Below are 22,138 nucleotides of genomic sequence, written 5' to 3' on the forward strand. Positions count from 1 at the left end.
AAGATCTCTCTGCTACTTTGGAACCGGGGGCATTCAAATACCACGTGTTCCACCGTTTCGACGGTGCCTGGACAGTTCGGGCAATTGGGTGAGATTGCGTGTCCGAATCTGTGTAGGTACTGTCTGAAGCACCCATGCCCCGATAGGACTTGGGTTAGGTAGAAATTTATTTCACCATGCGTCCTGTTTACCCACCTCTCTAGGTTGGGTATCATGCGATGTGTCCATCGCCCTTTGGTCGAGTCATCCCAGCTTCGTTGCCAAACAGCCATAGTGGCTGTCCTGGCCGAAGCACGATGCCTCCTGACCCCTCTTAGCTCATGGCATCGCATGTCTTCTTGGACGAGTAGTCCAATTGGGATCATGCTGGCTAATACGCAGGCCGCCTCTGCTGATGTGGTGCGATACGCACTACATACCCTAAGACAAATTAGCCTGTAGACGCTCGTAACCTTCTGTAGGTTAGTTTTAACTTCTAAGGCGGCGCCCCATGCCGGTGCTCCGTAGCGGAGGATAGAACCGACCACTGTTGCCAGTAGGCGCCTTTTACTACTTTTGACAGCAGAGTTATTCCCCATCATACGAGATAGGGATGCTATCGCTTTCATAGCTTTCTTACATACGTAATCAACATGACTGTTGAAACTCAATTTGTCATCTACCCGGATACCCAGGTAGAGCAATGACCTCTTGGAGGCGATCGAGCAGTTCCCTGCTCTGACGTTAATGCACTGTGCAGACTTGAAGTTGTTCACGGCGACTACTTCTGTCTTTTGATGCGCAAGCCCTAGATGGTGCAATCCCATCCATTCTTCGATTGTCCGTATTGCTTCGGTTGCTTGTACCTCGACTTGGAGCTGTGACTCACCGAGCACCATTAGGACGATGTCGTCGGCAAAGCCAACTATACTAACGCCCGTCGGTAACTCTAGAGTCAGCACCCCGTCGTACATACCATTCCACAACCCAGGACCGATCAAGGAGCCTTGTGGGACCCCCGCCGTGATGATCAGTTCGCGAAGACCCTCGTCCGTCTCGTAGAGAAGGACTCGGTTTTCGAAGTAGCTTTTAAGCAACTTGCACAGGTAGTTGGGGACGCGAAATCTATGGAGGGATCTCGCAATGGCGTCCCAACTGGCGCTATTGAAAGCATTCTTGACATCTAGGGTGATGACAGCGCAGAAGCGCATCCCTCGACGCTTGGGCTCGACTGCAATCTTAGCTTTCTCGAGGACTGCTTTGATCGCGTCGACCGTGGACCTTCCTTTTCTGAAGCCAAATTGGCGGTCTGAAAGACCCCTCTCTAAGTAAATCGTTAGTCTGTTGAGGATAACTCTCTCAAGCAGTTTGCCAGCGGTGTCTATGAGACAAATGGGTCTATACGCGGATGGGTCGCCAGGTGGCTTCCCCGGTTTTGGCAACAGGACGAGCCTTTGTCGCTTCCACCGGTCCGGAAAGACTCCTGTGTCCATGCACTTTTGGAGAGCCGACCTGAACATGTCCGGGTTTTCCTCGATCGCCAATTTAAGGACCTGGTTGGGGATCCCATCGGGCCCCGGTGCCTTATTCGCTTTGAGGGCTGATGCGGCTTTGATAAGTTCCTCATTCGTGATGTTTTGTTCATCTACCGTCAACCCCTCATGGTAGTAGGGAGTCGTTGGCCAGGGCTCAACCTCGTGATGAGGGAACAACCCGTCGATGATTCTTGACATCATTTCTGGTGAACGATCAATGGCAACCGCGCCACTCTTCAGCTTAGCCATAACAATCCGATAGGCGTTACCCCATGGTGCATTGTTGGCTTCTTGGCAGAGGTTGCCGAAGCAGTTCCTCTTGCTCTCTTTAATTGCCTTGCTAAGGGTAGCTTTGGCGATTTTGTAGATCACCCGCCTGGCTTCCCTCAGCTCGTCGGAGCGAGCTCGTTGGAGTTTCCTCCGGGCGCTCAGGCTAGCTGCTCTAATGGCTGCTATGTCCTCGTTCCACCAGTAAACTGGGGATCGCGCGTTTCTTGGCTTAGTTTGCCTCAGCATCGCTGCGTCACTGGTGCCAGTCAGGATGGTCATTAACCCGTCGCAGTCGAGTTCTAGAATGTCCCGAGTGGCGCTTTCTCTTCTTAGCGCTTCGACAAAGACTTCCTTGTTAAGGGTCGATGTCTTCCACCGGCACTCTTGTCGGGAGGCCGGTTGCGCGGGACCGCGGGCCACACGGCAGATCCTAAACGTTACCGCTTGGTGATCGCTGTGAGTGTAGCCCTCGTCCACTTTCCAGTCCATGCTTGCCATAAGGCTGGGACTACAGAAAGTAACGTCAACGATCGACGAGACTCCGTTCCTACGGAACGTACTCGTGAATCCTTCGTTGGCTAGATCAACATTTAGCCTGGCAAGTGCCTCAAGTAGGTCCTGGCCTCTACGGTTCGACTCGCGGCTACCCCATTGTGTGGACCATGCGTTAAAATCGCCGGCCACCACTACGGGGGTTTTGCCTGTGAGTGCGTCCGTCAGTCTATCCAGCATTCTGTCGAACCTGTCTATAGACCACCTCGGGGGAGCGTAGCAGCTGCAGTAGAAGACTCCGTTAACCTTAGCGATCACGAAGCCCTCCTCTGCTGCTACTAGCTCTTGTATTGGGAACTGACCCGTAACCCAGATTGCCGCAGCCTTTGGCGGGTCGCTCAACCAATTCCTATTCCCCTCCGGGACTTGATATGGTTCCGAGAGAAGCGCAATGTCACATTTCTTCTCGACCACCGTCTGGAAGAGCAGCTGTTGCGCCGTGTCACAGTGATTGAGGTTCAACTGTATCACTTGCACGGTCGCAGCTTTTCGTTCGCACTTCTGAAGCTGGGACAGTTATAGCTTCCCGTAACATGGTTGCTATCGTCCCCGGTGCAGATCAGACACTTTGCCTTAGCCGTGCAGCCTTTCGACTGATGGCCTTCGGCTCCGCATCGTCTGCATAACTTACTACGGTCGGGTCCCTTGCAGGACCATGACTTGTGACCGTACTCCAGGCACTTGAAGCAGACGGTTGGGCGTTCGATCGCAGACACTGGGCATACTGACCAGTTGACTTTGATCTTACCCACCTTAAGCACCATGGCCGCGATTTTCGCTGGTAGCTTAAAGGTGGCCGTCTGCGTGCCTTGGTTGTACTTTCTTAATTGGACGGGTACCGAAAGGGTGCCCGTAAGACACTGTGTTGTTATGGCGTCAAGGAGGTCTTCTGCCGTCACCGTCTCATCCAGGTTCTTACACTGGAGAGTGGTTTCTGAGCAGAGTGACCGAACCTTGATTTCGTCACTTCCAACACTCTCGGTAACCAGTCGGGCGTACTCGGAACTGGGCTTCGTACCCTTTTTGAGGATAAGGAGAAGCTCATTCTGGCGAGTTCGCCGCACCGACTTAGTAGCCTCCCCAAGCTCCTTGAATTCCTCGTTGGAGCGCAAGTTTCGCAATAGGCTCGCGTAACTTTTCTCATCGGCCTTTATCACTATAGCCTCGTTCCTCGTACGGGGCTTGTGCTTAGACCTAGGTTTCCTTCGGTTCACCACCGTGAAACCATCATTAGCGGTTCCATCACTGCTTTCGTCGCCCGAGTTGTCACCTTTGGACTCCCCGTCGGGGATGGTGCCAACCTCCTTGCTACCTGAAGGCGTGATTGGAACTGTAGGTTTGGGATCTGCGTTCTGGACGCCACCCTTCACCTGCTTTGGCTTCTGATTTTGTTGGTTCTTACCATTGTTCTTGCCCTTGTTCTTTCCAGTCTTGCCAGACTTTCCAGGCTTCGGGTTCGACTCCCACTTGGCCTTCTCCTCTTTGAGGCCCTTCAGTTCTTCACGCAGGATAAGGATTTCCTGCTGTGCCTTCGCAAGCTCTGAAGAAAGAGGAGATTGGACCCCTGATTGAGACTCACACGAAGGTGGTGTGACGGTCGTCTCTTTCAGGGCTGCTACCTCGGCGCTGAGCGCCTGGTTCTGCTCGCGAAGTGCGTACACTTCGCTGTCGAGCGCAGCTGGGGTGGAGGCCGGCTTAGCAGCTGCAAGCTCCGCAATGGTTTTGGATAGCTCCTCAACCTTTGCTTGGAGGGCTGCATTCTGCTCCCGTAGCGAATTGAATTCACTATGGGTTACCTGGTCCTCTACTTCGATGGAAGAGTGAGAATCGTTGTGGACCTCAAGGGCTTTCACCCTATCCTCCAGCAACAATCTCGCAGCTTTCTCCGTACTAGCCTCCTCAGCGAGGATATTGTACTTCGATCGCATCTCCTTCCAGAGTTCCTCCGCTTGACGCACTAGCACCGTGAGTGACAGTCCAGATCTGGTGATGTCACTTCTGATATTGCCAGCGCTTCTGATGTGCTCGTTTAGCTTTGCGACTTCCTCGAGGGTGTAGTAGACGTTAGTCTTGCTACCCTCGGGCAGGAGGTCGCTCAGCACCACGTGCGCTCGTTCGCGTATTGCGTCACTATCTATGGTAGGAGGTTTTCTCCTATTTCGTCCCGGAATGGGCGGTAGTTTCGGAGTTATCATCCGCTCTATCGGCCCTGTCCTCACACGTTTTGGGTCCCCTAGGATCTTCTCCTCGGAGAGAGATCGCTTGTAGGTCCCCACCGTCTTCTGCCCTGCACCAGTTTTCGCGAACTGGTAAACAGGAGCATTTTTCACGATCAGCGGGCCATTGACTGCAGTCTCAGGCTGGTTCGCTATCGCAACGACCGGTACTACTAAGGCAGGCTGGCGGGTGGTTCCCCCAGACTCCGCAGTTTCCACCGGGCATTCTTCTTGATCCGATGCTTGGGGTGCATCGGAACCCTCAATTGTAATTTTAGAATTTTTCAACATGCTGGTTAATCCCACGAGTCGCTAGGGAAATATACCGTCCGCCCCGCCAGTGCCCTGCCTTAGCGTGGTAAGGGCTACAATACTGTGGGGTGCGCCCTGTTGCCCCACAGGCTACCGTTAGCGACTAGGCTTTTTTAAACCCTCCTAGCCATGAATCCCTCGACACGGTTCGCTTGCACATCTTGGATTTGGGTTTGTGAAGTATGGGCCTTTGAATGCTTAAAGCGGCATTCATTCGCTTTGTCGGAAGGATTTATGTAACGGACTGGTGTGGCTTTTTGTAGGAAAACAACAACAATATTGCCCAAGTTGAATTCCACCACGTCCTGATCACTTCCCGCTGTTGGTCCGGGTGCTCAGCAGTGTAAACATGCAAGAGCATACAGCTATCCGCCGACTGCAACCCGCCCGGTAGCCTCAGCTCAGCTCCCGCAGGGACCCTTCACATGTCCCCACGGACCGGGTGGTCGTCGTGGTCTGGATTCGTTCAAATGGTACTCCACATCGGATGGCCATACCAACTCCCTGCCTTCCGTGAGCAGAGCACGGCCCGAGTAGAAGAGTATAGCTAGCTCCAAGGAAATTCTGTGGTGTTTTACCCTCTTGTGCGTTTGTTTCTTGTAGACAAATAACTGCTGGTTGGTGTTCAGCAATCAGAAGCTCGAGTTCTCCACGATGGGCTCGAAGGCCGCTCATATTCCATTGCAGAGCGAAGGATTTCCTCGTTTCCATGTCGTTGTTAAGTGAACCTGTGGAGCAATGATTTACAGCCGGAGATGGTGCATTCTTAGAAATGATAGGGATACTTGCCTGAGGGGTAGGCATGTTCCCAGTGCCAGCTGCCGCCCCAAGCTCGTCGATCGTATAGATCGGTACTTTTGAGGTCAGGGCTGGCACAAGGATTTGCCTGTTGCTTGATGCACTTGCGGTTGATGTTGTTGGTGTTATGTTGTGGGCTGATTCTTTTCTCCTACAGTTCAAGCACGGTTCAACTGGATCTTTCGACGAGCCAGGCCGTTGTAAGCAGTCAAGGTAGTTAAGACACTGTTCAGCTTGCAATACTGGTTCTGGTTCCATCCTCATGGCAGGACGACGGGTAAGCTGACAGAGCACAGGTTGCAGCATGACGTCCTCGCTCCCGCTTCCCGTAGCGTCCTCCCCCTCTACTGGGGGCGGGTAGACTACTTTCTCTTCATCTGATCCCAACCATGTGTGTTTGAGTTTTCGACTGTTTTTTAAGTGTTTGAGTGTGGTTCTTTTTCCTTTAGTGTTCGCATTTTGTTCCATAGGATCCGGAGCCACTCCGGATCCACCTGTTTCCTTAGTTTGGGTTTTACTAGACATTATCTTCCTCATCGTCTGCGTCCGCTGTATCGTCCAGCACTTCGTCGCCGGAGATTATTTCCAAGATTTCGTAAATGTTGTTGACGTCGATTTCCATAGTCTCTGGCTTGTTGGCTTCTTCTACCCCGAGCTTTTTGCCAGGGGGTTGTGAGCTGCCTTCTGCTTCATTCGATAGTGATGGCTTGAGTGGTCGTTTCTTCTTGTTTTGGGTTTGTTGGTGTTGCTTTTCATGTTGCTGTTTTGCTTCCTTGGTCGTCTGCTGGTTTTTGAAAGTGGAATTAGATTGATCTTCTGGTAGCTGGGGGGTTGGTTTGTTCTTGTCTTTGGGCTTGTTACGACAGAGTTCTTGTAATTTGCGCTTCATTTGATCGTTTTGTGTTTTTAGTTTTGTGTATGCTTCCAAGATTGTTTTCATTTGGGCAACCTCGACTCGAAGTTTTTTGATTTCGTTGTCCTTTTCTGATTCATCTCGGGCCTTTGCTAATCTAGCTTGAACTTGACTGGCGTAGCTACCTGCTCCACTTCTCTTTTCAATCTCGAGTTTAGCATCGTTGTAGGTCATTCCACAATCAACCTTCAGCTTGATTATTTCTGTTTCGTGTAGATAAACGGGGCATGTTTTGCTTGACGGTGGGTGGTTTTGATTACAGTTCTTGCAGAAAGCGGGACTCGAGCAAGCGGCTCCTTCGGTCGAAGTGTGGTTCTTGGAGCAGTTACGGCACGCTGCTTCGGCGTCGCACTTGGCCTTTGCGTGGCCAAAGCTGAAGCAATTGTAGCAGATTAGAGGAAGTGGGTAGTATTTTTCTGTTTCTACACGAATCAGCCCAAAGAACACATGTTTCGGAGCGACTGTACCGTTGAATGTTAAAATCAGGCTTCTGGTGTTTTGTTTTCGTCCATTCACGAATTTGGTGATCCTTCTTACTGCGATTACTCCTTGTGGATGCAGCTCAGCTAGTAGCTGATCCTCGTCCAGTTCGACTGCATCGCTACACCTAGCCCAACATTTGACGACGTTCAGAGATGGGTGTGGGGCGATTTTTATTTTCGTTCCATCGATGAGTTCTTGTACGTCTTGAAGTCGTACGAATTGATCGTGGTTACGAACTTTGATGACATACTTGCTTCCTTTAGCTTCCGTATATGCTTCGGCAATTTTTCCGACAGCACGTTCGATAGTTTTTCCGATCGTAAAGGGGTTTTTCGGCAGGGGTGTTGCATCATCAGCCGTGCATAGCTGAAGAACTTCAATTTGACCATGTTCATTGAGAGGATCCATCCAAGTCTGGATTCGTCTGCTGTTTGGTCCTCCTCCCGTATCTGCAAAAGGCGGTGTCACCGCCGGGTTTTTGCTTGCCGTGGCCATTATGGCCGGCAAACGATCAACGATTTGGAGTTTTCAGTAGCAGGTGATTTAGTGACCCGTATATTTCTATTAAGTACAGCCAGGTTTTGCGTTACCGTCGAGACGGGTAACGACTACGCTTTTCCCTTGATAACTATTTCGACCAAGCGTTAGAAGGTCCAGTCAAAATAGGAACGTTTTTCCCTGGTTACTAGTAGCTGTCCAATACGTCCAAAGGTCCAGACAGTACCAAATGCAGAATGTTAGAAATAGACACAGTTTGTGCTGCTCGTGCTGGGTAACTTTTATTCCTCCAACACCTACAAACTGGTAGTTCTTCTGATTGAGAAGAGGAACTGTTTTGGTTGAAGGTTTTCTCTGTTGACGAGATTAGCGTGAGTGACCAGAGAGTTCACCCGCTCTCAGGCTCGAAGCTTCTCCTCTTCTGCAAGCTTGCAAGCAAACTGACGCTGGATCTCCACTTATCGTTTGCTTCACTCTCTGTATAGCTCGATGCTAATAACTTCTCACTTGTCAGAACAGTTCACTTCTAATAAATAGTTTTTCAACTATTTGGAATATAGTCTGTTTAATACACTTCCGCGCGATATTCGATAATAAAACAACGACCGACGCACTTATCTACCGGCGCGACTTCTTCAAAGTTCAGTTAAGCCCGAAAGTTAATGAAAAGATCGAAAAATACCAGCAGTAATGACAACGTGTGTCTAAACTCACTAGTGAGCAAAAGCTCGATCGGGACTTTGTTGATACGACCTTTCGTTGCTGAGATATTGCAATGCAAAGGTTTTAAAACAGGAAAATTGATGTTTTCTAAGTCTCACCCAAACAACCCACCATTTTTTATTGTCGATATCTCAGCAAGTAATGGTCCGATTTTCAATGTTAATATATGAAACATTTGTGAAATTTTCCGATCTTTTCGAAAACAATATTTTCAAAATTTTTAAACCAAGACTAACATTTTAAAAGGGCGTAATATTGAATATTTGGCCCTTTTGAAATGTTAGTCTTGATTTGAAAATTTTGAAAATATTGTTTTCGAAAAGATCTGAAAATTTCACAAATGTTTCATATATTAACATTGAAAATCGGACCATTACTTGCTGAGATATCGACATTGAAAAATGTTGGGCTGTTTGGATGAGACTTAGAAAACATCAATTTTCCTGTTTTTAAACCTTTGCATTGCAATATCTCAGCAACTAAAGGTCGTAACAACAAAGTCCGAAAAAGCAAAATATAGAGAATTTTCTCAGCTTTTCAAAAATATTTTTTCCAAAAGTGTGCAAACATGTGCACTATTTTAAAAAAAAAATAAAAACTACGACAATTTTCAAAAAAGTTACCTAAAAATGGATTTAACATGAAAACGGTGCACTTTATCAAAATTTCACTAAAGTACTTTTTGATTGCAAATTTGATTTTACATCGAAAAATGAAGTTGAAATTTTGTTGCGACCAATATTTCGATTTTTTGAAAAAATCAGTAGTGATTAAAAAATTTATAACTCGGTCAAAGATTTTTTGCACAACCTGGAAATTTCTGAAAAGTTGGCATTTTATGTCCTCTAAAACATATCAAAAAATAAAAAAAATTAAAAATAGTATTTTTTTGCAAATCAAGTTTTAGTGATAAAAAGTTAAATAAAAAAATCACCAAATTTTTTTTACAGTGTATCATTTTTTTTTCAGTGTAGTCTGTATCCATACCTACAACTTTGCCGAAGACACCAAATCGATCAAAAAATTCCTTCAAAAGATACAGATTTTTGAATTTTCATATATCATTTTTGTATGGACAGCTGCCAAATTTGTATGGAAAATTTTATGGACATACTAATGATGCAAAATGGCTTCTTTGGGCATACCGAAGGCACCAAAAAAGTTTCAGTCGGATTAAAAAATACAAAAATTAAAATTGAAGAAAAAAGACCGATTTCGTAGAGAACTGCTCAGTTAAAATTGATTTTAAGTCAGAAAAAGCGAAAACGGTGCACTTTGTAAAAACCCGATTTAATCCCACCTGGGGTGAGATAAAGCCTTTCTTACAAAAGGAAGATAACGGCAGTTGTTTTTTTTTTTTTTTTTCAAAGACTTCAAAATAAAGAATGGTCCATTCATGAATCAATTCAAAAATCAACCTGATTTTTTCATATAACTGAAAAGCGCTGTTTTTTGCCCCATTCGCCATGGCCGGGTGTAAGCTGTACTCGCACACAAGCATTTTCGATTTTCAAAATCAGAACAACTTATTTTTGAGTCAGACAATTAGCTCACAATTTGCGATGTTCGTAATGTTTTCTGCCTATCGATAAATTGTTCGTATTCTCTGAGTGTTTTTTCACTTTTCAAAATATCGAATCAACGAGAAAACAAAATAATTCCGTCTTGCTCCAGAGCGTTAAAGTGGTTACAAAATGACTGGCAGAAAGTGTTTCCACACCCGAGATTTTGTCGTGTTGTAAACGATGTAACGGTAAAGCCGCTTAAAAGTTCTTGAAACCTTTAAAACGCCTACTGGAATTCACTAAACTGACATTTAGGCGTTAGGCAAAATTGTGAGCTTTTAATAAGCATGCCAGAAAATAATGTAGTATGCATTTAGGCGTATTCAGGATAGGGAAGCATACTGCGACTGAGAGCTCGGTGGGACTTTACTACGACAAACGCAAACGTACCGAGCGAACCACCTTTGCTCATACGCTGGGTTCATGCCACGGGTGAGTGCCAGACACGAAACCGACCCGACGAGAAGACGCGTGTCTTGGTGCGCTGGTACGATGAACCAAAATACTAACACACAAATGGGCTCGTACCGAAGCTAGAAAACCAAACCCGCGATGTGCGTTGTCACTGGCGCATGGGAAGCTTGGACGCTCACCAGAAATTCGTTCGCTCAGAGATCGATCAGAGAATGAGCAAGAAAAAAAAAGAAAGGCAAAAGAAAGAGCATGAGGCTTCAGAACGGATAGCTGCTTGCGTCGTTTTGCGTTCACTGAAGCTTAGCATAGATAATCATGATAGGCGATGTGTGATGAACGAGCAATCGATAGGGCAACTTGTACAAAAAGGGGGTTATCTAGTATCAAAACTCTATACGCGCCAGCATTACTCGCGTCTGCATGTGAAGCTCAACTTGACAACTTGTCGACGAGGCGACGGAAATCGATCGTCCATGATTTTTTGCAGATTTTTGGAATGAATATTTCTCGAGAAATGATTGGATTACGAAGCTAGATTTGGAGTCGGAGCCAAAAGCAAACCCTATACCTTTCTTTAGTAAGAAAGGCATAAAAAATCTGTAAAATACTATTCGATTGTATTAAAACTGCCGTAAAAACTGAAATTTTTTTAAAGATCATAACTTGGCGTCAAAATTCTTGTCCATAATGTTATATTTCACAAGTTGCATTTTTTTGCTTTTTTTGATTATTTTTTTGTTTTTGCACTTGTATTTCTTCAGATGCCGGGACCGTGGTGTAGGGGTAAGCGTGATTACCTATCACCCAGCCTGGGTTCGATCCCAGACGGTCCCGGTGGCATTTTTCGAGACGAAATTTGTCTGATCACGCCTTCCGTCGGACGTGAAGTAAATGTTGGCCCCGGACTGACCTAAAAAAAAAGGTTAGGTCGTTAGCTCAGTCCAGGTATAGGAGTCGTCTCCTTGGGTCCTGCCTCGGTGGAGTCACTGGTAGGCAGTTGGACTAACAATCCAAAGGTTGTCTGTTCGAATCCCGGGGTGGATGGAAGCTAAGGTATAAAAAGAGGTTTGCAATTGCCTCAACAATTAAGCCTTCGGACACTTAGTTTCGAGTAGGAATCTCGCAATCGAGAACGCCAAGGCAATGCTGTAGAGCGAATAATTTGATTTGATTTTGATTTCTACAGAATTCTGAAGATTATGGCAAAAACTCTGGATTAATTCAATGGTGCTCAAACTTTACCAGTTTTGGTAAGCTTTCAACTCCAATGATTTTTTTTTTCAGAAAAGTTCTATTCAGTTACGAGAAAAGCAGGGATATATAGAGTTAGTAGAAAATTTAAAAGCTTAATGTTGAGTTTATAATCGAGAATTATTTCCGGTAATTGAAGAATCTCTCAAATTAATTATAAATATGACGAATTTTGAAGTTCTGTTTGGATACCTCAGGCTTGAGTAGAATTTACTGTATGGTGATTTGGCAACTCTGTCATATGATATTTTTGGATGTAAATGTTCAACTTATTTGTGTAACCTGTTTTAAAAAGTGAGATAAGGCGGCTCCAAACAAGAACCTTCTTGTCTTTGTCATAGTAAAAACATTAAATATGTTATTGAACCAATGATGCGAAATTGCTTGTTATAATGCGCTACAAAATAAGTGATTGAACTTCGTTTGAAACCTATTTTCTCAAATCAATCCAGCATGGAAAACCCAAAACATCCATTCTGCCACCCGCACCCCCTTCCCCCAGAAATCAGCCCGAAAATCAGGTTGATCCTGTTTCCTTTGACCGCTTTCGTTCCCCATCCCAGTCAACTTCTGGCCGCGTGCCTCTCGGGGCAAATATTTTTCGGAGTTTTCCACGCGCAAAAAGTGCTACAGTCATTGTTGTTGGGCCCGGGTGTTAATTTATTTCTCGTGTTTTGCCGCGGCATTTTTCCTGGTTTTCCCGAGGAAGCCTCGTTGGAAAAGCTCTCTCGAGAAACAAAGCTCGGGTCGCCGAAAAATGTGCGGTGGGATCAGGCGAGGTGACTTTGTGCGAATAATGGACAATATTTTTCGCAAACAATGACTTTATAAAGTCCTTCTCGCGCGCTCTGGGCTTAAGGAGGGGCTCAAGTTCAGTAACATCTAAATTTCGGGGGTACAAAGTAGTTCAAGGACGGGCAGTCGAGCAGACATTCTTGGGACATTGTGCTGATTCTTGAAGCGAGGCTGGTGTGGCAGAACGAAAATAACAATTTTCTTATAAATAATCCATCTGTCATAAAAATAAAACAGCAGAAAATAAACGTTGGTGGCAGCGAAAGGAGACACTCAACAAGCGCATTTTATCGTTTCGAGTTCGGACATCCTGACGACTGTAAAAAAGGTGGAAAACTTGAAAAAGGACTGTAATTCACGATGAAGATGTCATCCGCAAAAACGAACCCGTTTAAAAGCTTGTTTGCTGCGAGAAAGTAAATTAAGTACAGACAACTAAAAAATAACAGTTTGTGGAAATGTTTTTTTTTTTTTGTTTTTCCTTTACACAATAACATTTTTTGCACAGAAAATCTTCTACAACTATCGGGTACACTAGAAAGGTAAATAAATAGCTACAAAAGATAAAATATGTTATGTTATATAAAATTCTATGTGCACAAGTAGAAACCTTCCAAATGTGGTTTTATCGGATTCATCTAATAAATTATACAGTTATTTTTCATAACCCTTGTATATCGACGTCGTCGTGCTATCTTGTCGCACCCGCCATTTCGACGTTCCGAGAAAAACGCGTTTTTATGTTTGACCTTGAATAAACAAAAACGAAAGCACGCAATGTAAACAATAACAAACACGTTTTGTTTGGCTGACCATTCTGTGCATTGTCCCGAAGTTTGGTTGAAGTTGGTTGCTGGAGTCCCGAGTTATGATTACAAATGTTTACAGTAGTCGGGCATGTACGTGTGTCAAACGCGTTCTGACCAGAAATCCCGAGTTGTCGCACTAACATGGTTGAAACTTCTTTTATATGAAGAGTGACAACAATGCACGGAGTTTTTTCGGTTTTTATTAAATATCTCAGGATTGAAATCGAATTTTGGGGATCTGTGAAAGTCAAAAGGTGAGGCATTGTGAGCTGCACAAAATGGCGTTCTTAACTCAATTTGGCCCAAAATGCACGTACGACAAGTTAGCACGACGGCGACGATGTACTTAAAAGATCCACATAACAAAGGATCTATCTTCAAAGCTCACATCCGTCAACGGGATGTCAGAAAACCCAGCTTCTTTCATCCGAACCGGAAAAGAAACCCGTTTTCTACCGTACCCTTAGCCACAACTCCGCTGCAAAATGGAAAAAAAAACTCCAAACGGAAAAATCCAACCAAAATCACATCCTCTCTCCCACATCCATTTTCCCGAGGTTGAGTTATGGCTCCGCAGGTTTAGGATTTTCCGGAAGAAAAAAAACCGATCCTTTTGTGGACCAGAAATGTGGGTTTCCGGTCAGATCGACGACTGCAAAAAGGAACTCTTTTTCGATGAACTACGTGTGTGCCTGGGTCCGGTCACCACATTGTGGACTCGTTGAATGTGGCCGAGTAAAACGGGTCCGGAAATTCCCACGTGTAACCGGACTGGAAGGAAAATGGACATTCCAACCACGTACACGTACGCGGCTTGCAAATCGTGGTGTGGTGTGGTACCGATATCTATTGGAATGTGGCAAACATGGAGTGGCAGGGAAAGGGTTTGTTTTAACTGAATCGATTTAAAACAAGCGGTAACATTGAAATAAAAGTTGTGCTTTGAATATTGCTAATATTTGTTGAGTTATTGCATAAAGTACAATCAATTACATACAGATTTCTATAATACCTAAATACTATTTTAAGCTATCGTGCTATCTTGTCGTATGTTGCTTTTTGACGTTCCGACAAAATGAAAACAAACACAAACACATTTGTTTAGCAGACCGTTTCGTGCATTGTCCCCAAATTTGGTTGATTTTGGTTTCTCGAGCCTCGATTTATAATCAAAATTGTGAATAGTAGACGTAGGGGAGAGTGGGTAAACTTGATCCCCTTTTTTGTATCGCACATAACTCTGTCAATTTCTCACAAAACTATGAACGTTTTGCATGAAATGAAAGCTCAAACATTCAACTATGTTTGGCTGATAAGGGTATTTAATCAGATGAACTCTGCGAATCATGCCAAGCGCTTGAAAAAAATATTTAAACCGTCATTTCCAAAATGTTACGGGGATCCCCTTTCAACATTTTAAAGAAATTTTAAGCAAAATGTTTCTTGTTCATCCAAACTTTTGATTTTCAACAAGTTACAGCACACAGCAAAAAATATCTGTGTAAAATCGCATGCAAAAGCATGCACATCACCTTTGTGAGCAAAATCATGTAATATTGTATGAGAAAACGTGTACAAAAAAGCATGTACGGATGAAAAAAAAAAGATTATGCACACCTCCAAAAATAACATCAATCTGGTGAGAGTCATATCCAGATTACTAAGCCCGCGCCCCAACCATCTCAGCTATCTCGCCGCTGTGCAAATAGCTGGATCAACACCGATGTAGCTGCAAGTTCCCTATACATCGTATACAGTTAATACAGCATACGACGTACGGGATACCTACTGGTACATCGGCGTTGAACACATTATTTACAAGACGGTAGGATAGCCGAGATGGTTGGGGCGCGGACTTGGTAAGCTGGATATGACTCTCGTCGGATTGATGATATTTTTAGGGTTATTTTTTTCTTCCGTACATGCTTTTTGTGTACACGTTTTCTCATACAATATTACATGCTTTTGCTCACAAAGGTGATGTGCATGCTTTTGCATGCGATTTTACCATCGGATTTTTTGCTGTGCACATAAAGCCTGAACGTTTGTGTTCAAAATCAAACAAGTTTAGTATGTAAAATATTTAAAAACTTAAAATATTCATTTTCAGACCAAATTTGAGCATGTTTTCAAAAGCTGGTAATTTTTGTTTATAAAACATTTGAAAAATCGTTCAAATTGCAGTAAGTCATCCACAACTATATTAAAAGAATTCATGTACGAAAAACCAAACCAATTATTTAAGCATGAGGCTGATTCCAATGACTGTAAAAATGCAGAGACAACAATTGATTGTAAAAATAATATGACGGTAAATTTAACGTCAAATGTGTAAGGGTTTCGTAGTTGATAAATTTATCAAACAATTCATGTATCGAAATTTTTTTTTTGAATGAATTTTAAATGTTTTCTATACATATCAACACAAAGAAAAAAGATCTCGTGGAGGTTTTTTGCAGCACTTTTCAGGAAAATGTGTGTAACTCACTCTAAACTTTTTTTTTTCTTTGTTTTCTACAATGAGTTTGAGTCAATTTTGCACAACTTTCTAGAATGATTTTTTTAAAGTTGTAAAAATTCCGTACAAATCCGTATTATGCGAAAAATTCCGTACAAAAATTCCGGCCTGTTTAAAATCCGCGGAGAGGGTCGAAAATCCGTACGGTAAGGAAAAAATCGGTACAGTTGGTAGCCTTAAACAAAGCTAATTTTTTACTCACATGCTGAAGAGATACAGGCTTGGAATCAAACTTGTGTACTTCTATACGGCATAGAATGCCGCAGGTGTGGCCAGCAGTATACATTTTCAGTTGTTGTAACATTCTTCTGTAACAATAAAACCCAGCTCAGTAACAATACAAGATTCAACAGAAAAGATTCCAACATCGGACATGACTACGGAATTTCGCCTTTGGGAAGTCGCCCGAGAGGCAGTGTTGTCACGGTTCGCTCACTCGAATCGTGGTTCAAACGATACGTGTTCAAGTGTGGTTCGCTCATGATTGGTGAAATGATGATCGAGATTTTGGTTCGCGAACCGTTCAAACCCGCCGCTCTGAGCGTTCGATGAGCGCTCACCCGATAGGTTCGTTGATTGAGTGGTTATGATGCGCTCATAAGCGAACCGTAACACCACTGCCGAGAGGTGGTTGGCTTCAACAACACCTCATAAAAGCCTTTCTCAACAATAGGAAACAGTATGAAGAAAAAAAAAGTCCGCCAAGTCAGCACAAACAACACTTTTGGCCCATTAGGGCTCGTTTGTTCGCTGCTGTTGTTTGGGGGTCGTCCAATGGAGGGGGTAAATATTTGCCAACCAAGTTAGTCGGTTGAGCTTAGAAAGCTTTTCTTTCCCCCTTTTGCGACACAGATCCTTTTTCGTAAGATTAGAAGGGGTGCGTAACCTGGTGTGATGACACGCCGCAACAACAGGACAACCCTGCCCTGCCCCCACAGAACACGATAATGATGTGTTACCATACACGATGGTGGAGTCGATTGCGGCTCAGTGTCCCATGAATGGAAGGGATTTCGGGCTCGCCAAAAGTTGGACAAATTTGCGATGAAAATGCAAGAACAAATATCATTAGGGGCTTTTTATTAAGCCCCAAGATATGTCACACGTGCGCTGAATGATATTTGTTTTGCTGTTATCATGTCAGATAGAAGTTGTAACGAGCGGCGAAGAGTCCCACTTGATATGATTATGATCCTTTCTGGCTTTTGGTTTTAGCGGATATTTTATGTTGAGTATTAAGGTGCCTAGAAAAAATTAACCCCTTCTCCACAAGCAGAAATCGTTTTTGTTGGGTAATTTTAAGCAAAAAAAAAAAAAAAAAAAAAACGAAACTATTGGCACTACGCCCCCCGGGGCATGGCCTTCCTCTAACGTGGGATTTCTGCTCCAGCGCCTCTGACGAGACAGGAGAAACCGGGACCGACGTTTTACTTCACCATCCGATAGAAGCTCAGTGGATAAGGCGGGAATCGAACCCGCGTCTCATAGCATCATCGGGATCGGCAGCCGAAGCCGCTACCCCTGCGCCACGAGACCCACGTCGCATTTTAAGCATCCGTGCTAATTTTGAGCGAAATTGGTCGAGATTTACCTATTGATACCCGAGCCTGCACAGAAAAAAAAATCATGGTAATATTACACCTGGGAAGGGGTACATCTTTTATGTCAGAAAAAATGTGTAAATTTACGTCTGAAAATGTGTAATTTCACCACTATTCTGCTGTAATGTCGCTTTTTCAGGCTAAATTGAAGTAAAATCACACCATAAAAGAGGTATTATTAAACCTTTCAAAATTACAATTTCCAAATTTGCACAATTTTTTACTGTGTGATGTTGGAGAAAAAATGTTGTAATGATGTAATTTTACCTCATTTAGGATTGAAAAAGTGACATTACACCAGAAAAGTGGTAATATTACACATTTTCAGAGGTAAAATTACCTATTTTTTCTGACATAAAAGATGTGCCCCTGATATAATATTACCATGTTTTTTTACTGTGTAAGTTAATTCGGTTTTTTTATACATTTATCTGATTTTACCCATACAAGATTCCCATTGAGTATCAATGGGTAAATTTGGACCGATTTTGCTCATATTTGGCCCAGAATCCTTAAATAGCTTGTGGAGAGAGGTTTTTTTTAAATGTCTTGTATTCTGGGAAACCTGCAAAGAAAAAAATATTCCTGTAAATTTACATTATTTATCATGTACCAAAAGGTATCATGATAAATGATGTATATTTACATTAGATGCATTGGAAATTTACATTAGATTCATTGGAAAATTACATTACTTTTGATTGAATAAATCAAATCAACAAATTCTGATTGGCAAATGGGACTGAGAAGCTCGACTTGGATTGCAGTAGGAAAAGGGTGTGGCATATGTTCTATTTTAAATTTAATGAAGTGGGCAGCGAAAGGAAATTCTTATTTTAAAAAGATGTGTCACAGGTAGGGGGAGCTTTCTCGTCGACGTCCAAGTGGAATTACGCTGGACTGGAATTGAACGGACGACGGGTAGGATATGTTCGGTGTTACTGCTGCTACCCGCTGCCGACTGAGCCATCTTCGCATTTTGAATACGAGCAGCTTCAGCATCAACTTGTTCAGGTCAAGGCCAGCGAAATATGAAAGCGATAGAAAGAGAACCAAATATAACTATTTTTAGTTCGGGTAGTTTTGAAGTCAATGTTAGGCAAAAATACATTGGATGTATGACTTGTATTAAATAAGAATTTACAGGATGCCGAACCCGGATAGAAATTCATAAGATTTAAGTTTCCATGCTCAACGTTTCCATTAGATTCATGATTTACATTCGATTTAGATTTACATTGAAGTAAATTCCATGACTTTTTGCTCTCTACATCATATTTCAACATTACATTTAATGAGTTTACATAAGAAACAGCAATTACATGCTGTGTAAATTTACATTTTTTTTTCTGTGTAATGCAATGCAATTCATTTAAGGCAGAGCCTCGTTGGATAAATGTACGTTTCTAGCTGAAAAAATATTCTTTTGCAACTTGTTTTCACAATTCACTGTTCACTTTCAAAAATCTAAATTTGTTTAAACATGTTAAGATAGCACAACTGCAACGATTCATAGAAGTTGTGGTTATTTATCGTGGACCTAATCTGGATTTAGACTCAAACGCCAAATCTGAAGATCATTTTATTAAGCAAAAAAACGGAAAAGCAGAACTGAAAAAGAAGCACCAATACTCCTAAAAACAATTACGAAAAAACGATTACCAGCTTGTAAATGCAAACAACAACAGAAAAGCGCCCACCACCCACCTGTATCTAGACAAAACCAAGCCAAAGTCATACCAAGTAGTAGTATCCCATATACTATGTTGTACTGGCTCGCACTCACACATAGAAGCATAACAAATGTAACACCTCGTTATTTTTTTATACATTTGCAAAAACGATATCTTTGGCCTCTCTGTAACCCTTGATGTTCAATTTCTTTAGAAAAATGATTTATTTATTAACGAATCTCTAAAAACATAAATCCTCATCTATAAACATTGAAAAATTATTTAGTTCCGAAAAAGGAAACTTTAGCTCCATATTTCAGTAATTAATATAAAATTCCTTCAAAAAAAATAACATAGAATATGACTTAATTATATGTCATGGTGTTTAGTTGTCTGAAACCAACTTTTCCAATGTTTAAAAATACAGAAAAAGAAAACTTTTTAAACACTTTCTCCTCTGTCACTTTCTTGTATCTGTATATATTTGTATGTTTATAAATGTTTACCACCACAAAATACAACACAATGTTTGCCTTCACCCCTTTCCCACCAAATGTCCCGCCATGGGACTCGAACCCACACACCGCGCACATGTATTTATCAATAAATTTCCAGTCAATAATAATAAAGTGTGCGAACTTTTGCTGTTGCTGCTGCTGCCGGCGGCGGCCCTCCCGATACTGTCTGTTTACACATTTTTCAGTCTAATTTTAACCGCCGATCGGAATGGAACGCACGCCGGCCACGAATTTCGCACGCAGTTTTCACACTTTACACAAACTTTAAGAAGCTTGTGAGGTGGGCGAGGGGGGAGTTGAAGGTGAGCACGAGATATGCTGCACGATAGTGAATTTCACCAGAAGGTTGTGAACGGTTGGGGTGGTTGGACGTTACAGTGTTGCGATGTATTGTAAAATTTCTCCAAAGTTCATGTAAAGTGATTCAGTGGAGACGCATGGTAGTTAAATTGAAATTTGCTGCAATTGTTTATAAAAAGGTGTTTCACAGTAATTTATCGTGTATAGTCAGTGTCAAACCAATTGAACAGTCCAGGTAACCGCACCAATTAAATTGTAATGACACAACTGGATGCGCCACTTTCTGCCCAGCTGCAGTTTACAGCAATTCAATAAACAGTGGTTACAGTAGAAAAGCAAACACCAACGCCGCTGTGCAGATCTCGGAAGTTACCAGCTGGGCGACGAGGAAACGACATGACTCGGTAAGCAATTCTCCACGAAAAATGCAATAAGCATTTTGTTAAAATTGTGGTCGAAAATGGTTTATAAAAAAACGTAATAATTGTTTTAAATGTAAAAACGTGAAAAAATAACTTTAGGTGGGAAGCTGATTTCATCGTTATCGTGCTATCTTGTCGCACGTGCATATATGGCTAATTTGGTGCAGCTTTCGATTTCTCACCTTTAATCTTCACTTATTCACAAAAATCAATTAAATTCCTAAGATATTCAAGAAAAACCGTAAAAACTCCGTGCAATGTCAATCATATCGTTCTAGCTTGACACTTCCTGCAATTGCGACATGTTACCAAAGGGAATTTTAGCCGGAGGCAGTTTTGCCACTCTTGTATGCACGTTCACTATTTATTTGTTGATTGTAATTCGAAACTCCGGCAACTAAATCCAACATAATTTTGGGACAATGAACAGAATGGTCAGCCAAACAAAACGTGTTTGTTATTGTTTACATTCCGTGTTCTAGTTTTTGTTCATTCAAAGTCAAACATTGAAACGTGTTATACTAAAAAAGATAGCTAGATCACGTCGATTTGGGTCAAAAATATCTGATTAACATTAACTTGGAGACTTAGGAAGGATTTCCTTAACAGCGAGTCCACGAGCAACGCATACCCATCTCACATCGACCTCAGCAATCTGCCTGAAATTTTCAGGGGTTGTTTGTACATATAAAACTAGCATCTGGCCAAAATATGAGCATTCTAGGTCAACGGGAAGTGGGGCAAATCGGGACACAAAGTTTAAAGGTTCAAAAACGTCAAAAATCTTAAAAAGGCTATAACTTAGGCAAAATTCAATTTAATTTCAAAATTCAAAGTGCATCTTAAAGGGCTTAAAAAATGCAACAAAATGCAGAAACATCCCAATTGGTTAAATCTAAAGGGAGTTATTGGCATTAAAAACTTTAATTTTCATTAAAATGGATGAAAATATAAATTTGTATGCATATTTCTCTTGTGAAATTGTCTCAGGAGCACGAATATGATAAAATTATCACCAGAAAATGGGATCTAACAGGTCCCCCGAGCAAAAATTCACAACCAAAACATTCACTAAAAGTAATAGTGTTTATTTAATATGAGTTTGAAAATTATTCTTTTTTTTACTGAAATGCCAATCACTCCTTTTAGATTTAACCAATTGGGATGCTTCTCCCTGCATTTTGTTAGATTTTTTAAGCCCTTTCAGATGCATTTTGAATTTTGGAATTAATCTGAATTTTGCCTAAGTTATAGCCTTTTTAATATTTTTTACGTTTTTGAACCTTTAAACTTTGTGTCCCGATATGCCCCACTTCCCGTTGACCTAGAATGCTCGTATTTTTGCCAGATGCTTGTTTTATATGTACAAACAACCCCTAAAAATTTCAGGCAGATTGCTGAGGTCCAAACGACGTCCCATACAAAGGGGTATGCCCTGTTCGTGGACTCGCTCTTAAGTCCTTAAAGCATGATGTTTTCGGAAATAATTTTCATCAATTTCTAAAATTAGATAAATATTACTAAGATTATCAAATGCTGAGATAAGGTTGCCACAATTTTAAACTGTAAGACTAGTTGAAAAGGGTTTTTTTTTTTCATAAGCTATGTCTAGGTTCATCCATCCATAAGGTTCATCAATGTTATTCAAATTCGTCTTTAAATAAGCAATCGAAATATAACGTACCTAGGATTTTAAAAGAAGGGTCCAGCCTTAAATCTAGCCTTTTATCGTGAGGAAGAGAAAAATCTACAAATAAATTTATTTTACTTAAATCATCTTTCGTCAAGAATTGCCACCCTCTGTCGATAGTGCCGTGCCGTGCCACCGACGACAACTTTCCCCCACATACAAAACGATGGCGGCAACAACCGGCAGCCCTGATAAGAGGAGTCGTCGTCGTCGTCGCAAAGATAACGCAACACAGGAGAGCTTACTCTATTAACTCTGGGCTCGTTTCTTATCTTGCGCGCGGTTTATGGTTATCGATTTTTT

At 42.5% G+C, this 22,138-nt stretch overlaps 2 protein-coding genes across 3 annotated transcripts in view; one reads left to right on the forward strand and one right to left on the reverse strand.

Annotated features, from left to right (window-relative positions):
* LOC120430171 (fibroblast growth factor receptor-like 1) overlaps nt 1–22,138 on the forward strand; it is a 70,342-nt gene that overhangs the window by 35,246 nt on the left and 12,958 nt on the right. The window contains exon 1 of one of the 2 annotated variants that reach the window (XM_039595251.2): nt 19,624–20,127. The exons of the other annotated variant lie outside the window; for it this stretch is intronic. The gene's annotated coding sequence lies outside the window, so the exon portion shown is untranslated. Of the gene's footprint in view, nt 1–19,623; nt 20,128–22,138 lie in introns of those variants that run through there. 2 annotated transcript variants of the gene reach the window in all.
* On the reverse strand, nt 6,180–7,306 carry LOC120430169 (uncharacterized). The gene is made up of 2 exons (XM_039595248.1): nt 7,260–7,306; nt 6,180–6,948 (listed from the first exon to the last, which is right to left on the reverse strand). Exons 1-2 carry the CDS (start codon nt 7,304–7,306, stop codon nt 6,180–6,182), a joined length of 816 nt encoding a protein of 271 aa, XP_039451182.1.

This window comes from Culex pipiens, chromosome 1, assembly GCF_016801865.2.
Source record: "Culex pipiens pallens isolate TS chromosome 1, TS_CPP_V2, whole genome shotgun sequence".
Classification (NCBI taxonomy): domain Eukaryota; kingdom Metazoa; phylum Arthropoda; class Insecta; order Diptera; family Culicidae; genus Culex; species Culex pipiens.

Excerpts from the sequence above, each read along its gene's own strand:
- LOC120430169 (XM_039595248.1), bottom strand. The coding sequence starts at position 7,306 with ATGTCATCAAAGTTCGTAACCACGATCAATTCGTACGACTTCAAGAC. Across the intron at positions 6,949-7,259 it reads AATTCGTACGACTTCAAGAC|CTTTGGCCACGCAAAGGCCA; the intron begins GTACAAGAACTC and ends CAATTGCTTCAG.